Source organism: Podarcis muralis, chromosome 4 (assembly GCF_964188315.1).
Source record: "Podarcis muralis chromosome 4, rPodMur119.hap1.1, whole genome shotgun sequence".
Taxonomy (NCBI): Eukaryota; Metazoa; Chordata; class Lepidosauria; order Squamata; family Lacertidae; genus Podarcis; species Podarcis muralis.
The window spans coordinates 98,266,273-98,292,044 of NC_135658.1; the positions used below are offsets into that span (position 1 = coordinate 98,266,273).

Sequence of the window (25,772 nt, forward strand, 5' to 3'; positions counted from 1 at the left end):
GGAGCTGGGATGTCCTTGCTGCCACCAGCTGCTCTGAGAAGTGGCTTTTCTATTCCTCTCCTTGGGAATGTCTTTATGTCTTTAAGATCGTAAGTAGGTCTGACTACTGAATTTTGCAAGCCACTCTGGGAAGCTTTTTGGCTGAAGGGTTGGGTATAAACGCTTTAAACAAATAAGCAAATAAAGCAAGCAAGCACACCAGTCCTGGAAACTTCTTGTGCTGCTGCTGCCCATTCTCATTCTTCTCAGGAAGTATTTAATGGTGTGAGCAAGGGCGATGACAAGAAGTCCCCCCACCCAGTGGCCTCCAGAGAATGAGAAAATTAGCAAAAACAGCAGAAGCATCCAAACACTGTTGAAGACAGCACAAAGAGGGGGGGGGGGGAATCCTCCAAATGAGAGCAGCAATTGCAGCAGGAAGAGAAAGGATGAAGTGCAAGGATGATCATGAGACTTAGAACATAGTATATCTGGGGGGCGAGGGAGAATGCTTTCTAAAATTGTCAAAACAAAAAAAATTCCTTCCAGTAGCACCTTAAAGACCAACTAAGTTAGTTCTTGGTATGAGCTTTCGTGTGCATGCACACTTCTTCAGATACACTGAAACAGAAGTTGCCAGATCCTTCTATACCAGTGTTTCCCAACCGGTGTTCCGCGGCACACTAGTGTGCCGCGAGACGTTGCCTGGTGTGCCGCGAGATGTTGCCTGGAGGGAGGCGGGCGAGTCGGGCGGCAAGAGGCGGGGCGGCGGCGGCGGCGAGGAGAGGCTGCCCAGCGCAGGGCTCTCGCCGTCTGCCTGCCTGGCTGCCTGCGTGGCGCTGACGTCACGGGGCTGTAACGTGCTCCACACGCGGGGCGGCGAGCTCCCTCCCTCCCACATCCCATCGCCGCTCGCTTCGGCCGGCCTACTGGGCTGTCGCAGGCGGAAGGCCTGCACATGCGCGAGGTTTTCGCGCCTTCGGGATTCCCTTCACGCCTTCCTCCTCCCGGGTCCTTGAGAGCGCGGGAAGCGGCAGCGTGAGACCGGCGTTGAGCCTGGTAGGTATTGCGCTTGCCAAGGCAGTCATTTGGGAAATGAAAACTTGCAAAGCAAGCAACCAGTTCAATCTGAAGTACATGTATGCTTAATATCCTGTATCTGAAACCTGTTCTGCCCCCTCCCCCACACTTGGTGCCATTTTCATCTACACATGCAGCAGAGTAAGTTGACCCAGAATAGTACCAATTCAGATGGCAGATGGGAGAATGACAGTGCTGAATGCTTTCCCATGTAGAACAGTCCCTGCAAATAAAAACCTAGCATATTTGGAAGAGGGATGCTAGCCTAACCATTACCTTCTATGCTGTTACTATTTTTTTATTTTTTTTTACATAAGTAAAAAGTGACCTTTCCCCATCTGGCATGGTGGTGTGCCTCGAGATTTTTTTCATGAAACAAGTGTGCCTTTGCCCAAAAAAGGTTGGGAAACACTGTTCTATACAGTGAGAAGGTGGGGAGGGGTATTACTCAGAAGGGTGGTGGGAATGGGTGATTGGCAGATGGGTGATTCCCACCACCCTTCTGAGTAATACCCCTCCCCACCTTCTCACTATATAGAAGGATCTGGCAACTTCTGTTTCAGTGTATCTGAAGAAGTGTGCATGCACACGAAAGCTCATACCAAGAACTAACTTAGTTGGTCTTTAAGGTGCTACTGGAAGGAATTTTTTTTGTTTTGACTATGGCAGACCAACACGGCTACCTATCTGTAACTAAAATTGTCAAAATAAGGATCACAGAAACAGCAGGCTGCCCACTCCACTTTCCTTGAATATACAACCTGAGAAACACCTGGAAGCCCATATACTACATTCTGAATGTGAGTCGGCCTAATAAAATGCATTCCCTGTGTCTTTTGTGAAATGCAGAGTAGTCTTTCAGGAGTTCAATAAAAAGGAAATGTGTGACTGGAAACTTATCAGACCACACAAGCCTCGGAGAAAGAAAGAAACACTTTTCAAGGCCTGTGAAACATTCTTGGATCTCACACAAAGGTTTATTTTAATTCAATCTGAATCTGGCCCTAAATTGCCCATGTAGAACAATATAAAAACATATGTAATCTGTCAAGTGTATTCAAGCAAGTGTATTATCCACTGTGTAGCCAGACAACGGTTCAAAAAAACAGTGTAGCTGTGACTCTAGTATAGAAAAGGGAAAAGTCAAGAGGCAAGAGGTTTGCTGAGTGCCGCGGAAGGTAAGCTTTTTCAGACTGAGACCTTTTGCCTTTTGGCATGTATTTTATGTAATAAATACTGTTATCTGCACAGAGCATCTGGGACAGAATGAGCTATTATTCTCTCCCCAACTCTGCCCTGCTTCACTCCAGGGTTTCCTCCAGGAAACATAAACCACCCCAGTTGTGCCGAGCTCTGATAAGGCAAGAAAAGGCCGCTGGCAGCCTTTCTTGACAGTTTACCCAAAGCACTTCTGAACTTGCTTTTATCTGCCCCTTAAAACTACCTGCCTGCTTCTTGCATCTTTCTCAGACTCTTAGGGGGCAATCCTATGGCAAGATCTGCTGGGATGAACAGCTTACGATGGCTTAGCTGGATGATTCCTGTCTCAGCTGGCATTAAGTCATCAACCCTGGCTCAGTCAAAGACACGCCACTGCAACTTGCTCAGCCAGGCCATTCTTAGGCAGAGCAACAGCAGCAGCTACCCCACTGCCCGGGGGTGCCTGTCCCCCCTGCGGAAGCCTCGCTTACCGGGGTCGCACAGTGGAGGCTTCTGGCAAGATCTTGCTGGAATTCTCACGAGAGCTCATTGCTGCCATAGAAAAAAAATTGTCCAGTAGCACCTTAAAGGCCAGTCATGTCCGACTCTAGGGTTGTGCGCCCATCTCACTTAAGAGGCCGGGGGCCAGCGCTGTCCGGAGATGCTTCCGAGTCACGTGGCTAGCGTGACGAAGCTGCTCTGGCGAGCCAGCGCAGCACACGGAACGCTGTTTACCTTCCTGCTATAAAGCGGTACCTATTTATCTACTTTCACTTAGGGGTGCTTTCGAACTGCTAGGTGGGTAGGAGCTGGGACCGAAAGACGGGAGCTCACCCCGCCGCGGGGATTCAAACCGCCGACCATACGATCGGCAAGCCCTAGGCGCTGAGGTTTTACCCACAGCGCCACCCGCGTCCCTCAGTAGCACCTTAGAGACCAGCTAAGTTTGTTCTTGGTATGAGCTTTCGTGTGCATGCACACTTCTTCAGATACATTGAAACAGAAGTCACCAGACCTTTATATATAGTGAGAGGGTAGGGAGGGGGTATTACTCAGAAGGGTGGTGGGAATGGGTGATTGGCTGATAGGTGTGGTAGACCTGTTGACAACTGTTGTTGTTGTTTAGTCGTATCCGATTCTTCGTGACCCCATTGAACAGAGCACGCCAGGCACTCCTGTCTTCCACTGCCTCCCGCAGTTTGGACAAACTCATGCTGGTAGTTTCAAGAACACTGTCCAACCATCTCGTCCTCTGTCGTCCCCTTCTCCTTGTGCCCTCCATCTTTCCCAACATCAGGGTCTTTTCCAGGGAGTCTTCTCTTCTCATGAGGTGGCCAAAGTCTTGGAGCCTCAGCTTCACGATCTGTCCTTCCAGTGAGCACTCAGGGCTGATTTCCTTCAGAATGGATCGGTTTGATCTTCTTGCAGTCCATGGGACTCTCAAGAGTCTCCTCCAGCACCATAAGTCAAAAGCATCAATTCTTCGGCAATCGGCCTTCTTTATGGTCCAGCTCTCACCTCCATACATCACTACTGGGAAAACCATAGCTTTAACTATACGGACCTTTGTTGGCAAGGTGATGTCTCTGCTTTTTAAGAAGTTGTCGTTGACGACTGTTAATGACTGCAATTGGTCTTACAGGAAAAAGCAAGGGATGAGATGGCCAAAAATAGCTTTATCATGTAAAATGAGATAAGAATCCAATGTCTCTATTCAGACCAGGTCTCTCCATGGTTTTAAGTTTGGTAATTAGTTGTAATTCAGCAACTTAATTCAGTTGTAATTCATTGCTGCCATGTGACTCTAACACAGTGGAGGGATTTTTAAAAGCACTGGTGATACAATGGTTCCCTGTGGTGGGATGATGATGATGATGATTAATTTCATTTCTATACCACTTCATATTTTAAAGGGAAAAAAATCTCAAAGCAGTTTACAACAACATTAAAACATCAAATAAAACAATCCAGAGTAAAACATTACTGAAGAAAGTAAAATATAAAGTATATACATTCAAAGCAACATAATTAACGGGAAACTAAAATATTATCTTAAGCATTTCAAATGAAAACTTTACTAAAGGAAGTAAAATATAAAATGCACATTTAAAACAGCACAATTAACAAGAGGACAATCTATTATCAAGAGCATAGAACATATCTGTTGCTGTTGCTGCCAATCCTGCCACGGTGGTTCATGGCAGGCGGCGGCTGTAGAAGCTCAAGCCTGATGAAATGGGTTTGCACTAAGAGACGGCCAAGATGGTATATCACAGCATAAACACAATGGGACCAAGAAATCTTACTGCTTCATTAACAGTGCAATCCTATATAAGGTAAAGGTACCCCTGCCCTTTCGGGCCAGTCTTGACAGACTCTAGGGTTGTGCGCCCATCTCACTCAAGAGGCCAGGGGCCAGCGCTGTCCGCAGACACTTCCGGGTCACGTGGCCAGCGTGACAAAGCTGCATCTGGTGAGCCAGAGCCGCACACGGAAACGCCGTTTACCTTCCTGCTAGTAAGCGATCCCTATTTATCTACTTGCACCCGGGGGTGCTTTCGAACTGCTAGGTTGGCAGGCGCTGGGACCGAGCAACAGGAGCGCACCCCGCTGTGGGGATTCGAACCGCCGACCTTTCGATCGGCAAGCCCTAGGCGCTGAGGCTTTTACCCACAGCGCCACCCGCGTCCCACAGCAATCCTATATATGTCCACTCAAAAGTAGGCCTGGTTGTGTTCAGTGGATGGCAACCTAAGTTACTTTCATATCCGTAAAGACTTGTACTGTAATGGTGTGATACTTTTTCTAATACTGTAAGTGTTTACGACACAGAGTTTTCCAGGAGTGATAAAGGAAGTTTAGCTTGACGGTGTCAACAATAACATTCAATAACCCCATTATAAGGTACAACCTAACAGGAGTGCCAACTTCGCCCCGTGATCATGGGTGCCATGCAGATTGCATGGCCCTGGCACTGAAACTTGTGGGTGCCCGGCCCCTTCATGGGGAATTTTGTGGGTGCTCAGGCACCCAGGGCCTCATGCAACCTAACATGGGAGTCAAGTAATTTCGTTGTCCCCGAAGGGGGCAATGACAATAAAGATATTATTATTATTATTATTATTATTATTATTATTATTATTATGTTCCTTCTTCTAGTACAGGGGTCTGCAACCTTTAAGACAAAAAGAGCCACTTGGACCCGTTTCCGAAGAAAAAAACAACTGGGAGCCGCAAAACCGGGAAGGTGGCGTTGGGACAGTGCGTGACTAACGCACGCACCGCCCCCATGCGACGTCACAGCCAGTACAGCGCCCGCCACAGTGGGGAGTGTCGGGGTGCACGGTGCGCCTCCTCCCCTTGCTAGTATCCGTCCCGGAGCCGCAGCCAAGGTGTAAAAGAGCCACATGCGGCTCGGGAGCCGCGGGTTGCAGACCCCTGTTCTAGTATAAGGCATATAAGAATAGTTGCTAAGATGGATTTTGTTAATCAAGTTTCACGAAGTGCCGCCAGATAAAAGAAGCACATTTAGAATAGTTAACATCTTGTTGTGGGAGAATGTACAAAGTCGTCAACAGTTTATATAAAGCTGGTAACTTTTGTCTTTGCATGTATTTAAAGCTCTCTTCTTGAGAAACATCCTTTTTCACAGAGGGTAAAATGAATGAGTCCTCTGTTAATACTGCATGACACCATGTGTTAAGGACATAATAAAAAGCTATAATACACCTAGTGTAAGTACTAAAATATTTTTAAAAGCATGTGTATCACAACTTAACCATTCATTACACATGCAAGACAATGGTAGCCAATAAATGTATAAAGAAAACAGCTGGTGGCATTTATGGAAATTAAGGTACAAAGAGTTCTTAACACAAACTAAAACTCTTTGTAATTTAATAGAACTTTTCATTTTATCATCTGAAAGTACTTTGCCAATGGTTAAACCTAGAAGACATTTGTAAAGCAGAATAAGGGGTGATATAAGGATTTAAAAGAGGAAGAAATTAAGCGCACAGATATTAACTTAATTGCTCAAGTGAAGTAATACCCAGAGTGGCACCAAGGTACTAAACACAGAGTTTAAACATATATACAAAAAGCATATCTCTGTGTTTACAGTTGAGTACAATTTTTAAAAGTATTCTAGCAAGAAATGCAATGCATTCACATCGAGAGATACACAGCCTCTTTCCCCAACTCCTCCCAATCAAAGATAGATCTTTCAAGCTTTTCTGCAGAAATGTTCAAGATCTGTATGGGTTTTGGAGGACCAAGTGGTTCCATGTGCTTTTCAGTTTTCTACCTTGGTAATCTCAGGACATTTCCAGTGAGCGGGGGGGGGGGGAGAACAGCCTTGTTTTGATGCAACAGTAAACTGAAGTGAACAAAACCTGGGAAGCCTTGGGCTCATGCACCCCCCCACCGCCCCACCCTTGTCCACAAGAAGATTGGAAGCTTTTGCTCCGATTCTCTATTAACCTCAGCTAATAAAGAAGCTGGAGGCATAAACCACAAATTGACATTAACTACATTTCACAGAAACAAACGAAAACTAAACAGTGTTTGTCCAGATTCAGACGTAACATTGAAAATGCCTGTATTTGGACATGAAAAACTTCAATTACTTCTCTTGCAGTTGCAATAGAGGAGGTGGGGGGGAGATGGACGATGACACAAGACTCAGGCTCGCTTTGGCTTGCTTGTGTAATGCTAAACCATGGTTTCAGTGACAGCTGCCCTGCTTTGCAAGTTATGCTGAGAACAAACTGTGTATTCCCAGTGGCCCTGTGATTCGAAGTGTGAATATATACTTTCCAAATAAAAAACAAATTCTATATTTTCCCGTGTATAAGACCAGGTTTTTCCCCTTAAAATAATGTCGAAAATTAGGGGGCGTCTTATACATGGATAGGTGCATTTTCTTAAATCTTAGCCCCCCAAAATAGGGGGCATCTTATACATGGGGGTGTCTTATAGACGGAAAAATACGGTAAATGCCAAGCAGAGAAGTAACGTGGCATGGCCTAGGTCACCATGATGGCTTGGGAAGGTGCAGTGAGCTGGACAAAGCAAGTCGGACTGAGATGTGGCAGTACATTCTGTGGCTGGCATGAGTTAATTTATCCATCGAAAAGCTATCATCACCCAAGTTAAATTTCAGCAGTGAGAGCAACCTTCAACAGCCAACCTTATGAGGCGACTGGAGGGGCAGAGGATAAAGGGAAACAACCTGGGAAATGTGGTGAGGGAGGTGCCTGGATGGGCATTTGCTTCCAGTATATTTAATAACATTAGCAAAGAGAAAAACAAAACAGCCCCATGACTAACATGTTGGGAAAAACCCAATATATGGTAATAGCGATGCTAAAACGAGAAGATTACCTCACGGTGATTTAGAAGTCTTTCTAAATCTGCTGCCATTTGATTCTTGACACGCAGCAAAGCCGCCTTTTCTTTATTTAAAAGACTGGTAGAAAAAACGATAGTATTAGGAAACACAGTAATAGCAAGGGATGATCTTTTCTAATCTTTTATTCTGGTTACAACATGAATTTGTAAAGCAATTCTTGGCAACCATGAGCATATGCTGAAGCAACAGCACACAGAAAAACTTTGTCCTCGTTAAAACCTGTATGTTTACATTCATTTTCAAAAGGAAAACATGAATGCTATCTTTAGGCTGTGAGCGATAGACCATTTTAACCAGTATTCAAACCACCCCACGTACCACTGATTTCAATGGGACAAACCACTGTAAACATTAAATATACTAGTTTAAGTAGTTCATGCTTTGTACTATTAATCAAATGAGAGAGCTTAGTCAGCTGAGCTAATTTTCTTTAATATTGCTCTATACCGAAAAGCACAATAAATTAAATTCTGGTTTGATTTATTAGCATTGTTCAAGCATAGCACAAGCCATCAGAGTTCAAGGAGGCTGTTGAAAAATTGGATGGGATTCAGATTAAAAAACAAAACAAAATGAGGTTGATAAAAATGCTGTAGAAGACGTATGAGGAAAACGCTGGAACAACTCTATGGCTTTGTTCAGGTTTACGAGAAAAAGGTGGAGATGCATCATTTGGGGATACTTTAAATCAGGGGTCAGCAACCTTTTTCAGCCGTGGGCCAGTCCACCGTCCCTCAGACTATGTGGTGGGCCGGACGATATTTTGGGAAAAAAGAGAAAAGAACAAATTCCTATGCCCCACAAATAATCTAGAGATGCATTTTAAATAAAAGCACACATTCTACTCATGTAAAAACACCAGAGAGGCCCCCAAAATAACCATGAGATGCAGTTTAAATAAAAGGACACATTCTACTCCTGTAAAAACACGCTGATTCCCAAACCATCCGCAGGCTGGATTGAGAAGGCGATTGGGCCACATCCTGCCCATGGACCTTAGGTTTGCCTACCCCTGCTTTAAATAAAGAGTTGAAGTGTGTCACAATGAGCTTCTCCACGCTATTCTGCTTAAATCACCTAGATGTAACTGAGATTAAAAAAACAATCAACAAAAATAAAAGGAAGGAGCAGCATTACCCTTGCTGGTTTTGAATTAAGGTGAGACAAATTAAGAAATGAGGTCAAGTGGACAAGATGGAAAGTTTTAAGTTCCAGGCACCCTAATCCTGGAAAGTTAAAACTTTATGTTACTGAGCTGAATTGTAATTATTATATGTTTTTCTTCAAAAATGTTTTATATACACCACTTGGAAATTCTGAATTTGATTTGTTTATTGGATTTGTATACTTCTTTTTTGCCAAGGCGTTCAAGGTGGTTTACAATTTTACATTTCTACTATTTTACAATAATGCAAACAGGTAGAGGTAAAGGGACCCCTGACCATTAGGTCCAGTTGTGGCCGACTCTGGGGTTGCAGTGCTCATCTCGCTTAATTGGCTGAGGGAGCTGGCGTACAGCTTCTGGGTCATGTGGCCAGCATGACTAAGCCGCTTCTGGAGAATCAGAGCAGCGCACGGAAATGCCGTTTACCTTCCCGCCGGAGCGGTACCTATTTATCTACTTGCACTTTGACGTGCTTTTGAACTGCTAGGTTGGCAGGAGCAGGGACCAAGCAACGAGAGCTCACCCCATTGCAGGGATTCGAACCACCGACCTTCTGATCGGCAAGTCCTAGGCTCTGTGGTTTAACCCACAGCGCCACCCGCATCCCAACACCCTCCCCAACAAATGCAAACAGCACCCTCCCCTTTCTCCTTCTCACAGGGCAATGATGTCTGCTGGCCCTGCGGGGTGGGGAGGGGACAGTCTTGACCGCCACAGACCCTAATGGTGTCTGCATGCCTTCCTTGCTCCCATCCTTGTCACAGGGCTGTTGGCCCTGGGCGGGGCGAGAGGGGACAGTCTGACTGGCCTGACATCAAAACCAGCCTTCCTTGTGGCACTCAAGACATATATAGTAACTGTGATCCATAAGGAGCACACACATCCTATAATGACTGCTATTATAATACAATAGGAAAAGACTGTAATTAGCGGAACATGACGTGTTATCTGAGGGCAAAGATGACGTTAACAATTCTCAAAATTTGTCCTGGGGTATACAAATGTGCCATGAGAGAGAAATTAATTAAAAGCTGCAATTAGTACAAAGTCTCTACTGGCAAAGGAGGGGCCTGTTGCATTTCTCCACGATTCTATGCTCTGGCTTCCCCTTTTCCCAATCAGTTCCCTGTCCTCCCTATCTCTCGCCCAGGGCAAAGTAACCCTGCCGTGGGTCTGCATCCACCAATTGCTTTTGAGACACAGAACAGAATTAATTTACCATTAGATGGGGCTGCCTGCCATCTCCCTATACAAGTTGTAGACTCGGCTACTTCCAATTAGGAGGCACATATCCACAGGGCACAGGCTCCTCTGTGGGCAAGTAATTCTCATGCATATGCACATGTTAAAAAAGAAGTGTGCCTACAATTTTACTACAGAAAAAGTTCCTCAGATAGAAACCTGGGAAATACTGCTTTGGAATGCATGACCTGTGAAACGTAAGATTCTGGGACAGTTCACTCTTCGGCCTTATAATGAAGAAATACATATTTGCTGCCTATAACTGACCTAAAGAGCAAAGGAGGAACATAGGTAGCACTCTACCACCAGAATTCCCTACAAATAAGAAGCCACAGGCATTGTTTTAAGCATACATGTCTGGCTGTACAAATAATAATAAGCTTTATGACGTTTGAGAATTCATTTCTTACACTGAGAATTTAACCGTTGCCCTTGGAGAAAATGGAATAAAATGTTGCAGAAGGACTAACCTCTGCATACATTGCTTCCTAAGTCAATGATACTTCATGGGGAGGAGGCGTGATATTAAGCACTAAGAAATTGAGCCCATCATTCAGAGACAATGCACAACTGACTGGTGAGATTGAATCTTCATGCAGGCTGCTAGCCTTGCAGGAAGGTAGCATGAGTAATTCATGCCCCTTGACTTTCAAGGAGGCAAGGAAATCATGTGTGTGACTAAGATTACACTACATCTTTTCAGTGTCTGTGCTGATTGCCACTTTGAAATAGGTATTTAATAAAGAGCAGCAGTGTTGCAAAAATGGTTTCCTCAAAGGTTCAAGTAAAATAGTTAATGACGTGCAACCAACCAATAAAACATACCAAAGCACAAAAAAATAAGGCAGTAGATTTTTTTTAAAAAACTGGCAGCCAGATAAAAACTTTCGACTAAACCGTCATCGTTTGGCATTGTTATTTACAGTATTTTTCGCTCTATAAGACACACCAGACCACAAGACGCACCTAGTTTTTGGAGGAGGAAAACAAGAAAAAATATATTCTGAATCTCAGAAGCCAGAACAGCAAGAGGGATCACTGCGCAATGAAAGCAGCAATCCCTCTTGCTGTTCTGGCTTCTGGGATAGCTGCGCAGCCTGCATTCACTCCATAAGACGCACACACATTTCCCCTTACTTTTTAGGATGGAAAAAGTGAGTCTTATAGAGCAAAAAATATGGTAATCTGTCCTGCCGTCAAACTGACCTTAAAATGAAAAGAAAAGAAAAAAAGAATCCAGAATCCAACTAAAATAATACACAGTAAATTCTGAACGCTTACCTAATATCCTTCTCAAGCTGTGCAATCTGTTCTTTCTGTAAAAGTATCTGAGAATCTCTCTGTTGTACAGACTCAATGAGATACCTGTAAGGCTGTTGTACTTGGTTCAGCAACGAATTACCTCTATCCCGCTGTGGGGAGGAAAAAGTATCAATTTCAGGAGTGAGAACTGTACTCTCTTAATAAAAAAGGTAAAGGACCCCTGGACGGTTAAGTCTAGTCAAAGGCAAGGGGTTGCGGCGCTCATCTCCCTTTCAGGCTGAGGGAGCCGGCATTTGTCCACAGACAGTTTTCTGGGTCATGTGGCCAGCTTGACTAAACTGCTACTGGCGCACAGAGGAGTGTGATGAGTGCCAGAGCGCATGGAAACACCATTTATCTTCCCGTGGCAGCAGTACCTATTTATCTACTTGCACTGGCATGCTTTCGAACTGCTAGGCTGGCAGGAGCAGGGACTGAGCAACGGGAGCTCACCCCATTGCGGGGATTCGAATTGCCGAACTTCCGATCGGCAAGCCCAAGAGGCTCAGTGGTTTAGACCACAGCGCCACCCGCGTCCCTATACTCTCTTAATAACATCATCTTGTAAATGACACATGAACAAAACTGCAAAAGTTGCTGGACAACAGTTTAAACCCCATCGAGCTTAAATTTCAGTTGTAACTAGCTGAGAGTGAGCTACAACTGTCACACAATCTCAGACATACAGCCAAGATGTGCATTTAAAGACTTCTTTGTTTCCTTGTCAGCCTTGCCTTAGAACATACCACATCAAGAATCTGGCAATTTCAAATGTATAACATATATATAGCAAACACTTACATAATATAGCAAACACTTCCTAAGGCAAATCTAGAGAGATCAGTAAAATGGATGCTAACCTTGGAATTTTTAAAGTTTCATTTTTTAGAGTATTTAGCTCCCATACAGCTTGCTCACACTGTAAAAAGCCTTTAGGGAGCAATCATATGCACAAGAAGCTGGCATAAAGCAAGCGGGTGTAAATTAAATGGGTGTGTCAGATCCCAGATCTCAGTCTTACAGAGGGAAAACAAGCCTTTAAAATAGTATCTGAGTTACACCACCCTTTTGGCTAGCTTAACTTATGCCGGGGTGCCAGGTCATGTGACAGAGCTGACCAGTCTAAGCCCCCACTCTCTGGCCACACCCCTGGACGCCCCTTTCTCAGGGCATACAATCCACCAGGCTTGGCTCAGTTGGCTGGGTCCTGGCTCAGCAGGGATGGGGGAGATACGCTAGTATAACTTGGTATAAGGCACCTTCTTTATGCAGCAAGTCTGCAACATACGCACATTTAACTTGCGCACATTGAGCTTTATGTGCAAGGTAAAAAATTAAAATAAAATAGAAAGAGGTTGTGGGGTTCCATGAAAAATGACTTTGGCCAGACTATGGAACCCAGTGTGTTTTGGCTACAGGCAATTTGCCCCCCACGCCCATGGCACAATGGGTTAGTGTGTCTGGCTGTTACTCAGATGGTTGGTGGTTCAAGTCCACCCAGGGCCAGCTGTGGGCAGGATTCCTGCATCGCAGGGGGTTGGACTAGATGACCCTCAGGGTCCCTTCCAACGCTACAATTCTATGATTTTTGCTTTAGGCGCAACAACCAGAGTATCAGCAAAATAACACTCCATAAATTTCGGTTAAAAGCAGATTTTTAAAGACCGGTAAGTTCAGAAAGAATTTTGATATTTTACCAGTTGCGTCAGAAGTTAACGAACTCTGTATGCTAAAAATCTCAAGAGCCAGAGAAATCTGGGAAAGACTTCTCAGATATGTATGTTTTAGTGTATAAGGAATCTAAAAGAAACTATATAAAAACAGCAATATTACATGTGAGGGGAGGGAAGCCTCCAGAACATTGAACCAGTTTTGCTAGTTCTTCCCCAGCTCAGAAAACAGAGACTTATCTGTCTAGTCTGCATTTTTGTTTAGTCTGCACACTAATCTGCATTTTGATCTCTGCTTTAATACAGCATAAATTGCTCTGAAAAGGGTTAGTGTGCATGCTTTCTTCAGTTGGCTAATCATAACAAATGCAGTAAAAATGTTGCTTAAAAATGCCAATTCAGGATGTATGGAATACACACACACACACACACACACACACACACACACACACACGTATAGATATTGTTGAGAGTTGTGTACCTCTTCTGAAATTTGGGCAACTTGTTCCTTCTGATGCTCCAAATCTTTTACAAGCAACGTGTTTTGCTTTTCTAGCTGCAGCAATCTTCTTGCCAAATGAACACTGCGCCAAAATGGAAGGAAAGGACATTTCAGATATGTCTTCCAAATATGACAAATGAACCCACCTACATTTATCCACACTTTCCACTAATACTTTAACACGCAAAACAAGACAATAAAATATGAGTTGCAAAGATGTTTTGTTAATTCTGCTATAGAGACGTTTCTGGAACAACATGTCAGCTCTCCATTTGTGCCACAATGGAACAACACCACGGCCACTTACCTGATGATAATAATCATGAATTAGATCTCTTACCAATCCTTCACCATTAAGCCCCAGGGCAGGTTACAACAATTTTAACAAACCAATATTAAAAACAGTAAAAAGAGATTGCAAATCATCTGCTTAGAGGCTATATTTACAATTAAGTGGTGCACAATTTTTGTTAAATAAACTATTAGAATAGAATAGGATATCTATCTATCTATCTATCTATCTATCTATCTATCTATCTATCTAGGTAAAGGGACCCCTGACAGTTATGTTCAGTTACAAACGACTCTAGGGTTGCAACGCTCATCTCGCTTTACAGGCCGAGGGAGCCGGCGTTTGTCCGCTCCGCAGACAGTTTTTCCGGGTCATGTGGCCAGCATGTCTAAGCCGCTTCTGGCACAACGGAACAGCGACACCAGAGCAGCGCACGGAAATGCCGTTTACCTTCCCGCCAGAGCGGTACCTATTAATCTACTTGCACTCTTTGGCGTGCTTTCGAACTGCTAGGTTGGCAGGAGCAGGGACCGAGCAACGGAAGCTCACCCCGTCACGGGGATTCAAACCGCTGACCTTCTGATCAGCAAGCCCTAGGCTCTGTGGTTTAACCCACATTGCCACAAGCTTCCCTATTATACATATAGAGTCTAAGAATTGCTTAATGCCAGTGGCCATTGCAGCTGATCCTATAGCAGCTGATTCCTTCAAGAGCAGGGACTGAGGAATGGGAGCTCACCCCGTCATGCCAACCTTTTGATCGGCAAGCTCAGTGGTTTAGACCACAGCACCACCCACATATCTATCTATCTATCTATCTATCTATCTATCTATCTATCTATCTATCCATCCATCCATCCATCCCAGGTATGAAGGGTCAGGGTAATGAAGGAGGGGATTCTGCAGCGAAGGAGCTGCCACAGAGAAGGCCCTCTCCAATTATCAAATTATGAGGATGATCGTAACACCTGAAAGGTCTGTAGGGAAGGAGGTGGGCTTTCAGCTATTTGGGGCCTAAGTTGACCCACCTGTGAAAGGTAAAAAGCCTCCATACAAAAAGGCAAAGAAACTTCTGAAAACGTGCTGCCTCTTCCTTTTATGTGAGAAGCCAGGTTAGTAAAGTATTTTGGTGGGCTTATTTTCAAGACCGCTTTAAAACATATTAGAAATGTTTGAGTGTGGAAGAACCTGCTTTAGTTTGGGGGCTGAACTGGATTCTTTCCCATCTCTACTGTTCGAAGCCCATAGCCCACACATGCAGCTTTAACTGGGTTAGAACAATAATATTCAATATTTCCCCTTCTTTCCCATAGCATAATCGTATTACTTTGCTTACAGCAGCAACAGCCTTTATCTGTTGCGTTTTAGATAATTATCAGAAAGCATCTATGGACCACAAAATTACCTTTAGGCAGTAATTACAGAAAAACATCTCTCCAGCTTGCACTTATCTAAGTCATAGTAAATTATAAAACCAAAGAAGTAAACACATGAAGTAATGTATTTTTTTAAAAAAAAGTTAAGAAAAACATGAAACAAAGTATTGAGCAATGCAAAGTTTGCTTATTTTATGTAGTTGATATGGTGTCGTGAGTGAACTATTATCAAATAAATGAAAAAATTGATGGCATTTTCTATATTCAGAAAAAAAGGCATATAGCTATATTCTTGTTGAAGCACCAGTAGTCTAGACACTTAAGCTGCACAATAAGAAATCTCTACAAATCTCTTTCTTGGGGTGTAACTTTATCATTTTTAGGTTTGGTGTTTTGAAGTACAACAAAACTACCCTTTGGACAGATATAAAGTCCCATTAAATTTCAATGTAACTTCAAACATGCTTAATTTACTTTGGCAGGAATGCAATGGCTTCAGTATTATTTTATGGGCAGAACTGGGGCTGTGTGGGCATTCCTGTTGTTTGAGATCATGCGCTGAGCACCCATAACCTATTTGGGTGCAGTAGCAGGGCATAATCTAGACCTTCCCCTCCAGCTATCTGTTTAGTGAATGTGCATGTGCAGCAAAATGAAATGATCTTGTTTATAAAATATCTACATTCCTGAAATGAATTCCAAGATGATTCCGCAATTACTCCATGAGAATTTGCCAGTTTTAAACTTTTTACTGTACTATGGTAATGTAAAATGTTGATGTTTTGAATACATCTTCCATACCTAGGGAAGTCTTTACCTCTCCCTCATTGAGTATATATTTAACATAATGATATATTAAACACCACTGTCTCAAATTGGAGGATAATCAAAGTGGCATCCTACGTCACAACCTTCAGAATAAAGTGGATCTCAGTTTATGGAAAGGGAAGGCTGTCTATCCAATCCTCTGTGTTATAAGCACTGAAACTTGCCACTATGCTGTTGGCAACTGAAAAAGGGGGTGTTCAATGGGGAGGCTTCAGATCCTCTGGACTTCCTAACATTTCCCCTTAATGAATGGGAAGGAAAATATTTTGCAACAGTAAACTGGCACTGCAGCTGGCACTTTCTACCCGGCATATATATTTGTTGCTGCAATAAATGTCTCACTATTCAGTTTTGCAAGCTACTGTGGGAACCTTTTGGCTAAGTGCTTCAAACAAATAATTAAAATTGGGTTCTAAAGGAAAGTGAGTATATGCCTGAATGAGGTACTAGATGCTCTTATTCAATTTCCAAATCCGCCATTTATTCAATCCGTGGTGGTGGCAATTGATAATGGGAAGCAAGCTTCAATAATATATGGTTTAATGTAGATATATGGTTTAATGCACGGGAGAACATGCATTTCCCAGGCTAAGGTCCTATTGTGTGGTCATGAGGTTGCTCGACTCCTCTGTCTTGTAAGATAATTTTCAATTTATGTGGCCAGATGATATGGACAAGAAACTTGTTGCTTTGCATCTAATACACCCTCTGGACCTCTGTCCATCATGGCTGATGGAAAGACAGCCAGCAGTGCTGACTGGTTGGGTACAGGGTGTGGTAAATGTGAGATGGGGTAGCATGTGCCAGCTTGAAAGAAGCGGTAGAGTGTAGCGGTAGAGTGTCCACGCCTTTAGTAGCCAGCTTTAAGACCCAGATGTCACAAGAAGAACTCTCTCTCTCTGTCTCTCCAGTTGTACCCTGGATCCCAAATGCCTTGAGAGTCAACGGTTTTGGCTCCTGAACGCCACAAACCCAGAAGTGAGTGTTCCGGTTTGCGAATGTTCTTTGGAACCCAAACATCCGACAGGGCTTCCGATTGGCTGCAGGAGCTTCCTGCAGTCAATCGGAAGCGGTGCCTTGGTTTCCAAATGTTTTGGAAGTCAAACGGACTTCCGGAACAGATTCCGTTTGACTTCCAAGGTACCACTGTAAAAATAAATGTGCCTGTTGTGTATAACGTGAATCAGCAATGTGACCAAGAATTATGCAAGCAATATACATACCGTGCAGAAAACAATTACGTTTTCAAAACTTCTCTCATGCTGATTCAGATGTTTAAAGCTAATTTCTAATGGATAAAAATAAACATTTTGTGTTTTGCTTTTTCAGCTGGAGTTTATATACGAAACATCAAAAATGCATAGCCAGGAAGTCTTCTCTGCTGTTTTCAAACCAAATTTGACTGAAATGAACACTTTATATGCTCAAGTTCAGTCAAGCATAGGTAAATGGTTTTCTGTTTCAAACAAGCAGGCCTCTTGGAATGTGCACAATACTTCAGTGTGTCCAGGAAGAGAGAGTTTATAACAGTCATTACCTCTTTGGGAAATGTTTACTTGTACTTAGTGCAATAAAGCACAGTGTATGTAAGTAACGTGCATTTATTGCAGCATGAGCTGAAGTTGAAATGTGCTGTGCAAGACATTAAGGGGAAAAACAGACAACTAGCCATAGACAGACATGTGGTGAAATTTGCTCTTGGTTTAATTTTCTAAACAAGTAGAGCTTTCAACAGCTTGAGAAATGCTGACTTACTACAGCAAAACAGATATGGTTTTGCTTTTCAGCATTGATTTGTATAGATGAATAATGCGGGAACTCCAGCCAAATCTATCAGCTTACCTTATGTCAGATATGCTTTCCTTCAAGTGGGATTGACTACAATCCCAGACATAGGTAGATAGCCGTGTTGGTCTGCCGTAGTTGAAACAAAATTTAAAAATTCCTTCCAGTAGCACCTTAAAGGTAAAGGTAAAAGTACCCCTGACCATTAGGTCCAGTCGTGACCGACTCTGGGGTTGTGCGCTCATGTCACTCTATAGGCCGAGGGAGCTGGCGTTTGTCCGCAGACAGGTCATGTGGCCAGCATGACAAAGCTGCTTCTGGCGAACCAGAGCAGTGCACAGAAACGCCGTTTACCTTCCCGCCGGAGTGGTACCTATTTATCTACTTGCACTTTGACGTGCTTTCGAACTGCTAGGTTGGCAGGAGCAGGGACCGAACAACAGGAGCTCACCCCGTCGCGGGGATTCGAACCGCTGACCTTCTGATCGGCAAGTCCTAGGCTCTGTGGTTTAACCCACAGCGCCACCCGCGTCCCTTAGTAGCACCTTAGAGACCAACTAAGTTTGTTATTGGTATGAGCTTTTGTGTGCATCTGAAGAAGTGTGCATGCACACGAAAGCTCATACCAATAACAAACTTAGTTGGTCTCTAAGGTGCTACTGGAATGTCAGACATGTTAGTTTTTCCCATACTGAGCCTGGCTAGGACCTTAAAAACAGTCCCACCCCTCCCCTAGCGCTAAGTCATTTCAGCGGAATGATACCGTCATGAAATGTAGAAGAGGAATAGGTTTGCTGCAATAAGGGGGGTGGGGGGGAGCAATTGCTGTTGGCCACCCTGGTGCGGTTTTTGGTTAATGAAACAGAAAAACACTACATGCAAGGAAGACTTTAAACTTGCAGTGCAAAGAGAGATACAGCCCTGGTGACACATTTGGTTTTGTTTTACATTGGGGGGGGGCAGGGTTTGGGAAATGCAAAAGTTGATCAGGAATGCCCCGTGGACTTGGGGCGCCTTCCCTCTCCTTCTTTCCACCTGCTGTGTGCAAATTCCCTATTTCTTTGCACTGTAATCACATGCCTATATTCTGTTTGTTTGTTGATTTATTTGCTAAGAGCACTAGGCACGCTTCTAAGCACGCAGGTGTAAAATACAGTGATTACCATAAGTATGGTTCAAACTCTGGTTTGCAGTTTGTCACGGTTAGCATTTGGACTGGTAAAAGTGCACATATATTGCCAACCATGATCAACTCAACAGAAAAAGGGGATAATTCACATGCGAGGGGGAGGACTGTGCAAGCCCAGCGGAAACTCACGATATCTTAACGATGATTATTTAATCTATTTATTTATTTCATAAAATTCATACACCACATTAGGTGGTCAGGGAGCATTACTTCTATCTGTACTGGGTCTATGTGCTCTGCAGTTTAGTTAGATCCTTAAAATGTTTATCGTCCCCACGTAGGATAGGAGAACCCATTACTGTGGTACTAATACAGGTTGTGATTTTTCTCCTACACTGAAATAGGATTGAAGCCAGAATGGATAACAAACAAACCCTCTTTACTCTTAGAATTTGTTCCTCAGTGCTCTGGCTCCATTAAGGGGGGGGGGGAGTACATGTGATGCGTGGCACTCAAGCCAAATTTTATTTTCTGACTCATGCAGGAATTCTTGATTTTATGTCAACTGTGTAACAGTAATGAGTTATGTCTGGATTATTTTTGTTCACTGGGATTCACATTATAATCTGACACACAGCATTATATTTTCAATTTTTAAATGGTTGCTAGAACTAATTTTATTTTTGTATGTTGCAATGCAAAACTATAACATATAACATTAGGCAGTATGCATCAACTATGAAGTAATAGCTTATATATAAGAAATTTCTTATACATTTTTTTAAAAAATTGTATCCGTTTTAGATGTTAATGTCCATGTGCTGACCTAAAACTGTTGTCTACTTATATATATATATTAAAACTACATATTTAAAAATTGAATCATTCTCTCTCTCTCTCTCTCTCTCTCTCTCACACACACACACACAGAGCCAATTACAATAGAGTTTTAGCTTTAGTAAGAATGAATGCACTAACAAAAGGTATTTTAAATACTTTAATGTTTTTAAAGGAAGCATGCTGGAAAGGTAGCAAGATGATTATGACGATTATGAAAGGGCCATTTACAACTGCTTAGCTGCACAAAATTATGAGCTTGGGAAAGGTGACAAGCTTATCAAGTCACATTTATCTCTCCATGACAACACCCTTCTCTACACATCAACATCCCCCCCCCCATGTCCTGTATCACAGAGTGCAACAAGCAATGCAGACAAAGACCGAAGAGATGGTTAGTTGGTAACGCCATCCACTCACCAGAGGAAAAGACACAATTAGCAATTGTCTGCAGAATGGAGACACTTTTCCTTTCTTAAGAGGAAAAGAGAAATGAAGTGGAGTTAACACATCTGCAAGTTCGTATTGTCCTTACCTCTGCTTCAACCGCCTTTTGGCTGTTGTGGGAACATTTGCACCATATCCATAGGAGAACAGAACTCTTTCTGCCTCTTCTTCACTTTCAACTATAAAAATACAAAATAATCTTAAGTAGAACATCTAGGAAAAAGAGAACAAGTCATACCTTTGAACAACTCTATAAATTATATGTACACATATGGTGTAAGGAAGATCAGGGGGCTTCAGGTTATGCTAATGGAATTGTTCATTTTAGTTTCTCCATCAGAATATTCCTTTTCTCAAAGGAATATTTCAAAGGAATATTTCAGAATATTCATTTTTTCAAATATTTTAAATAAACAGAAATGAAGGTTGCAGATACACAAAGGGCCCAGCTAGATGATTTTTAACTAACAAGGATTAGTGTAAATAACAAATGGAAATAAATAAGGTGACGAATCCAGGACTCAGTATACATTCCGTCAATTAACTTAAAATAGTACGTAGGAAGCTATTGTACAGCTGCCAGAAATGAGAGATTTGTTGCCCAGTGTACTTCATGGCTTCATAGGATTTGAACTTTGGCCTTGCTGGTTTTATTGTGCCCCAACAATCTCTATTCCAATATGCTAATACTAATTATACTGTAATACTGTACTATATAATTATTATTTTACAAATATAGTAATATATGGTAACTTATTTTTCTTCATGATTATTTATGGTCTTGGCCTCTCCTTCAACTGTCACCTGATGGCAGCCGTTCAAAATGTCTTCCTGAACTTTCTCCGTTCCAGTTGGTTGGTTAACTTTAAAGTCTGGTGCCTGAGCTTGCTTTTTGCCCCCCCCCCCCCCCCGCATCCCTTTCCCCTTGTGTTACATTTTTTAAAAATAGGAAGCAGGGATCGTCTTACCTTGGATTTCCATAAGCCAGTCTAAGAGCCTTTTTTGCTAAGGAGTGGATTAAAACTGCTTTAAATTAAACAAAAAGCCAATTATCCAATTGGTAAAGGTACCCCTGACCGTTAGGTCCAGTCGCATACGACTCTGGGGTTGTGGCGCTCATCTCGCTTTCAGGCCGTGTTTGTCCACAGACAGCTTCCGAGTCATGTGGCCAGCATGACTAAGCCGCTTCTGGCAAACCAGAGCAGCGCATGGAAATGCCGTTTACCTTCCTGCCAGAGTGGTACCTATTTATCTACTTGCACTTTTTGGGGTGCTTTCGAACTGCTAAGTTGTCAGAAGCTGGGACTGAGCAACGGGAGCTCAGCTCACTCCATCACGGGGATTCGAACTGCTGACCACCTGATCGGCAAGCCCTAGGCTCTGTGGTTTAGATCACAGTGCCACCCGCGTCCCTTATCCAAATGGTACTGTTTGGTAAATATTGAAATTTCACAGATGTGGTGAATCAAAAGAACTTCAAGAATTACACCAAAAACATAGAGGACAGAGTGGGGTAGACGAGCCATGCTTGCAGCAATATACCTGGCTTTGGGTACGAAAGGAAGTTGGGAAATAATAATAATGAAAATAATTTTTTATTTATACCCCGCCCTCAGCCAGGCTCAGGGTGGCTAACACCAGTAAAATTACAATAAAAACTTAATGGGGGAGGCGGGAACCAATTTAAAATACAGGTTAAAATACAATTTAAAATGCAGCCTCGTTTTAATAGTAGCCCATAGATCAAAACCATAAGGGGAGGGAAACATAAGGGTCAGACTGAGTCCAAACCAAAGGCCAGGCAGAACAACTCTGTCTTGCAGGCCCTGCGGAAAGATGTCAAGTCCTGCAGGGCCTTAGTCTCTTGTGACAGAGCGTTCCACCAAGTCGGGGCCAGTACTGAAAAGGCCCTGGCCCTAGTTGAGACCAATCTAACCTCCTTGCAACTTCCAAAATGTTGTCATTTGTGGACCTTAAGGTCCTCCGCGTGGCATACCAGGAGAGGTGGTCCCGTAGGTACATGGGTCCTAGGCCACATAGGGCTTTAAAGGTCAAAACCAGCACTTTAAACCTGACCCTGTACTCCACCGGGAGCCAGTGCAGTTGGTAAAGCACTGGATAAATGTGGGGAGGTTGTTTGGTACATGTACTGAAAAAGATGTGTGCATTGTCCTCAAAGCCAAGCTCAGTTGGTAAGGGAGACATGGAATAGGCCAGGCCAGCTTTATTTCACGTGCACAACTTCTACACCCTGGCTTCCCAAAAGAGTTGAGCAGTATCATGCCTTTTGCAATAGTGGGCAAATGATAAAGACAGCAGGCTGAATGTTTACGTCTCCCAGCAATATCAATGTGTCATTTCTGAAGACTGTTAGTGTTGGTTCCCTTTAAAGAGCCATTCATTCGTGAAATACATTAATAATATCTCCCGCCCTGTTCTAAGATATAAAGGAGAAAACAAGCACTCTTCAGCTCTGGAAGTGAGTGTTCTTTTTCCTGGCAGCATATGCAACAGCATAATTATACATGGTAAGGGGAATAATTACGAGCACAAAATGTACAGGACAAAATATTTTTGGCAACAGTCTCTCAAATCTGAATGCATATTTATATATATATATATTCTCTGCAAGCTCTAGCGAACACTATAAAAACATACATGCAGCTTCTATCAATAGGCCTTTTGACAACAGAAAACATAGCAACATGGATCTTAAACACACCAAAGTGTTATTTCTGAGTATTTTCAATCAAAATAGTACATATACATTAGCATTATAGTAAGACTTGTTCGCACACATACTACTGAAATGTGAGCTATTATATTATCAAAACAAATGCCAAGCTTGCTTGGCAGAGTCTGATCTTGCCAAGTATAGACAACAAATAGAAGATTGTAAGGAGAGAGAAAAATTAGGTTGCACACATTGCTGTTGCTGCATATTTCTCTGGATTAAATTGGTATGCTTTAAAACCACAAGACAACTATTGTACAGTCATCATGCAAAGTGTATGTTTTAGTGTTATTAATAATGACGATAAGAAAGAGTAGATAGTCCATCTTGCAAAAACTTGAACTTGTGATATATGCTGCTTTTCTATTTTTTTCTCTTGTCAAAAGGCCACTGAATGGGCCATATGATGTTATATATTCCCTCAGTAAATTTTCTTCTTAAAGTGTTTTCTTACACACAAAAATCAGGGTCTCACACCTGAAGTTTTTCTTATAATATTTCAAATATCTCTGGACAAGAATGAAGGATGGGTATACGCTAGTATGAATATCAGAGTATGGAAACTGGAAAGACATTCCAGAAAGTCTAAGCGTTTTGTTACTAACTGGATGATCTATGTGTTCAATGTCTGATTGATTTATTGTTATGACTGTTAAGAAACAAATGAATTATCTTTGCATTCTAAACTTATTAACAAGAAAGTGGATAATTCACATTTACATTATGTTGAAGAGTTCTATCTAAAGTTTTCTACTTGATAATGCAAAGTCAAAATAATCTTTGGACCAGAGCTGCTACAATACAATACAATACATAACTAATAAACCATTTATTTCCTTGGTCTGGATCCTAGGCCACCTTTAAAAGTAAACAGTCTCTCAGAACAGCTTACACAGGAAATGTAACAAAGTATAACTACAGCTATAAAATCATTAATAGAAACAACAAACATCCAGCACAACAAATAAATACTAAAACACTTTCCAAAACAGTCACTATAGCAGAAGAATAAACAGCCGCTAAAGAAAAACTGGGACACGGGTGGTGCTGGGGTCTAAACCACTGAGCCTCTTGGGCTTGCTGATCAGAAGGTCGGCCGTTCGAATCCCCACAATGGGGTGAGTTCCCGTTGCTCGGTTCCTGTTCCTGCCAACCTAGCAGTTCAAAAGCATGTCAAAGCGCAAGTAGATAAATAGGTACCGCTCTGGCGGGAAGGTAAACGGTGTTTCCATGCGCTGCTCTGGTTCGCCAGAAGCGGCTTAGTCATGCTGGCCACATGACCCGGAAGCCGTACGCAGGCTCCCTCGGCCAATAAAGCGAGATGAGCGTCGCAACCCCAGAGTCGTCTGTGACTGGACCTAATGGTCAAGGGTCCCTTTACCTTTTTTAAAAGAAAAACTGGACAAAAATAACTGGGTTTTAAGGGGCTTTTCTGAAATGATGGGATATGTTGGTGTGCAGCCCTGGTGTACAGAGAAGGCTCTCTCCCTGGTAAAGGAGGGGATACAGTGAGCGGTATAAACGTACTTTGATTTGGGGCAATATATGCTCACTGGAAGGACAGATCCTGAAGCTGAGGTTCCAATACTTTGGCCACCTCATGAGAAGAGAAGACGCCCTGGAAAAAACCCTGATGTTGGGAAAGATGGAGGGCACAAGGAGAAGGGGACGACAGAGGACGAGATGGTTGGACAGTGTTCTCGAAGCTATCAGCATGAGTTTGACCAAACTGCGGGAGGCAGTGGAAGACAGGAGTGCCTGGCGTGCTCTGGTCCATGGGGACACGAAGAGTCGGACACGACTAAACAACAACATGTTTTAAATTTATAATAACACACAATTTTGCCGAACATCTCCCCACTAAAAAATCTAAATAAAATTGGTGCACATCTCTTATCTCACTCACACATGATCCGTAGATGTTTCAAAGTCTCTGAACATAAGGAACTCTTCTCTCCCTCACCAGAACATTTTATCAAAGCTTCAGAGCTCTGATGCTGCTGATTACCAGCTGGTAGGGAGGAGAGTCCCCTTTTCAGGCAACCATGTCCCTCCCTCTGTTTGAGGATGCACACACAGTAGAGGAACACCATGCACATGGCCCCAGAGACTGGATGTGCACAATTCTGCCCTCTACGAAAGTCATTTGTGCTGCCAGTAGAAGGAATTCTTCAATGTTGGTGAAAAATATGACTGTACAATTAAAAGAAAAATTACAACAGATCACAGAAATAAGTGTGTGTGTGTGTGTGGGGGGGGAATTAAATATTTAGGGGTATGGTTAACTGCCCAAAATATATATGTTTTTAAAGACAATTACATACCTACGTGGAAAGAAATTAAGAGGGATTTGGAAGTATGCAGAAGGATGAAATTATTGTTTTGGGGTAGAATATCTGCTCTAAAAATGAATGTGCTACTGAGAATGTTATTTTTATTTCAATCTATACCTGTGATAGGTAGGATGGGACACTTCAATGAATGGCAGAAAGTAATATCTAGATTTATCTGGCAAGCGAAGAAACCAAGAATAAAATAGAAATCACTAACTGATTCTAAAGAAAGAGGGGGCTTCTCCCTGTCAGATTTGAAGTTACAGTGGTACCTCGCAAGACGAATGCCTCGCAAGACAAAAAACTCGCTAGATGAAAGGGTTTTTGGTTTTTTGAGTTGCTTCGCAAGATGATTTTCCCTATGGGCTTGCTTCGCAAGACGGAAACGTCTTGCAAGTTTGTTTCCTTTTTCTTAACACCGTTAATACAGTTGCGACTTGACTTCGAGGAGCAACTCA

At 42.7% G+C, this 25,772-nt stretch overlaps 1 protein-coding gene across 3 annotated transcripts in view; it reads right to left on the minus strand.

Annotated features, from left to right (window-relative positions):
* PIBF1 (progesterone immunomodulatory binding factor 1) overlaps positions 1-25,772 on the minus strand; it is an 88,884-nt gene that overhangs the window by 12,205 nt on the left and 50,907 nt on the right. For all 3 annotated transcript variants that reach the window (XM_028728377.2, XM_028728375.2, XM_077927778.1), the window contains 4 exons: positions 20,336-20,426; positions 13,533-13,635; positions 11,361-11,491; positions 7,645-7,729 (listed from right to left, as the gene is read on the minus strand). In XM_028728377.2, coding sequence (XP_028584210.2) covers positions 7,645-7,729; positions 11,361-11,491; positions 13,533-13,635; positions 20,336-20,426 — 410 coding nt within the window. The remainder of the gene's footprint in view (positions 1-7,644; positions 7,730-11,360; positions 11,492-13,532; positions 13,636-20,335; positions 20,427-25,772) is intronic.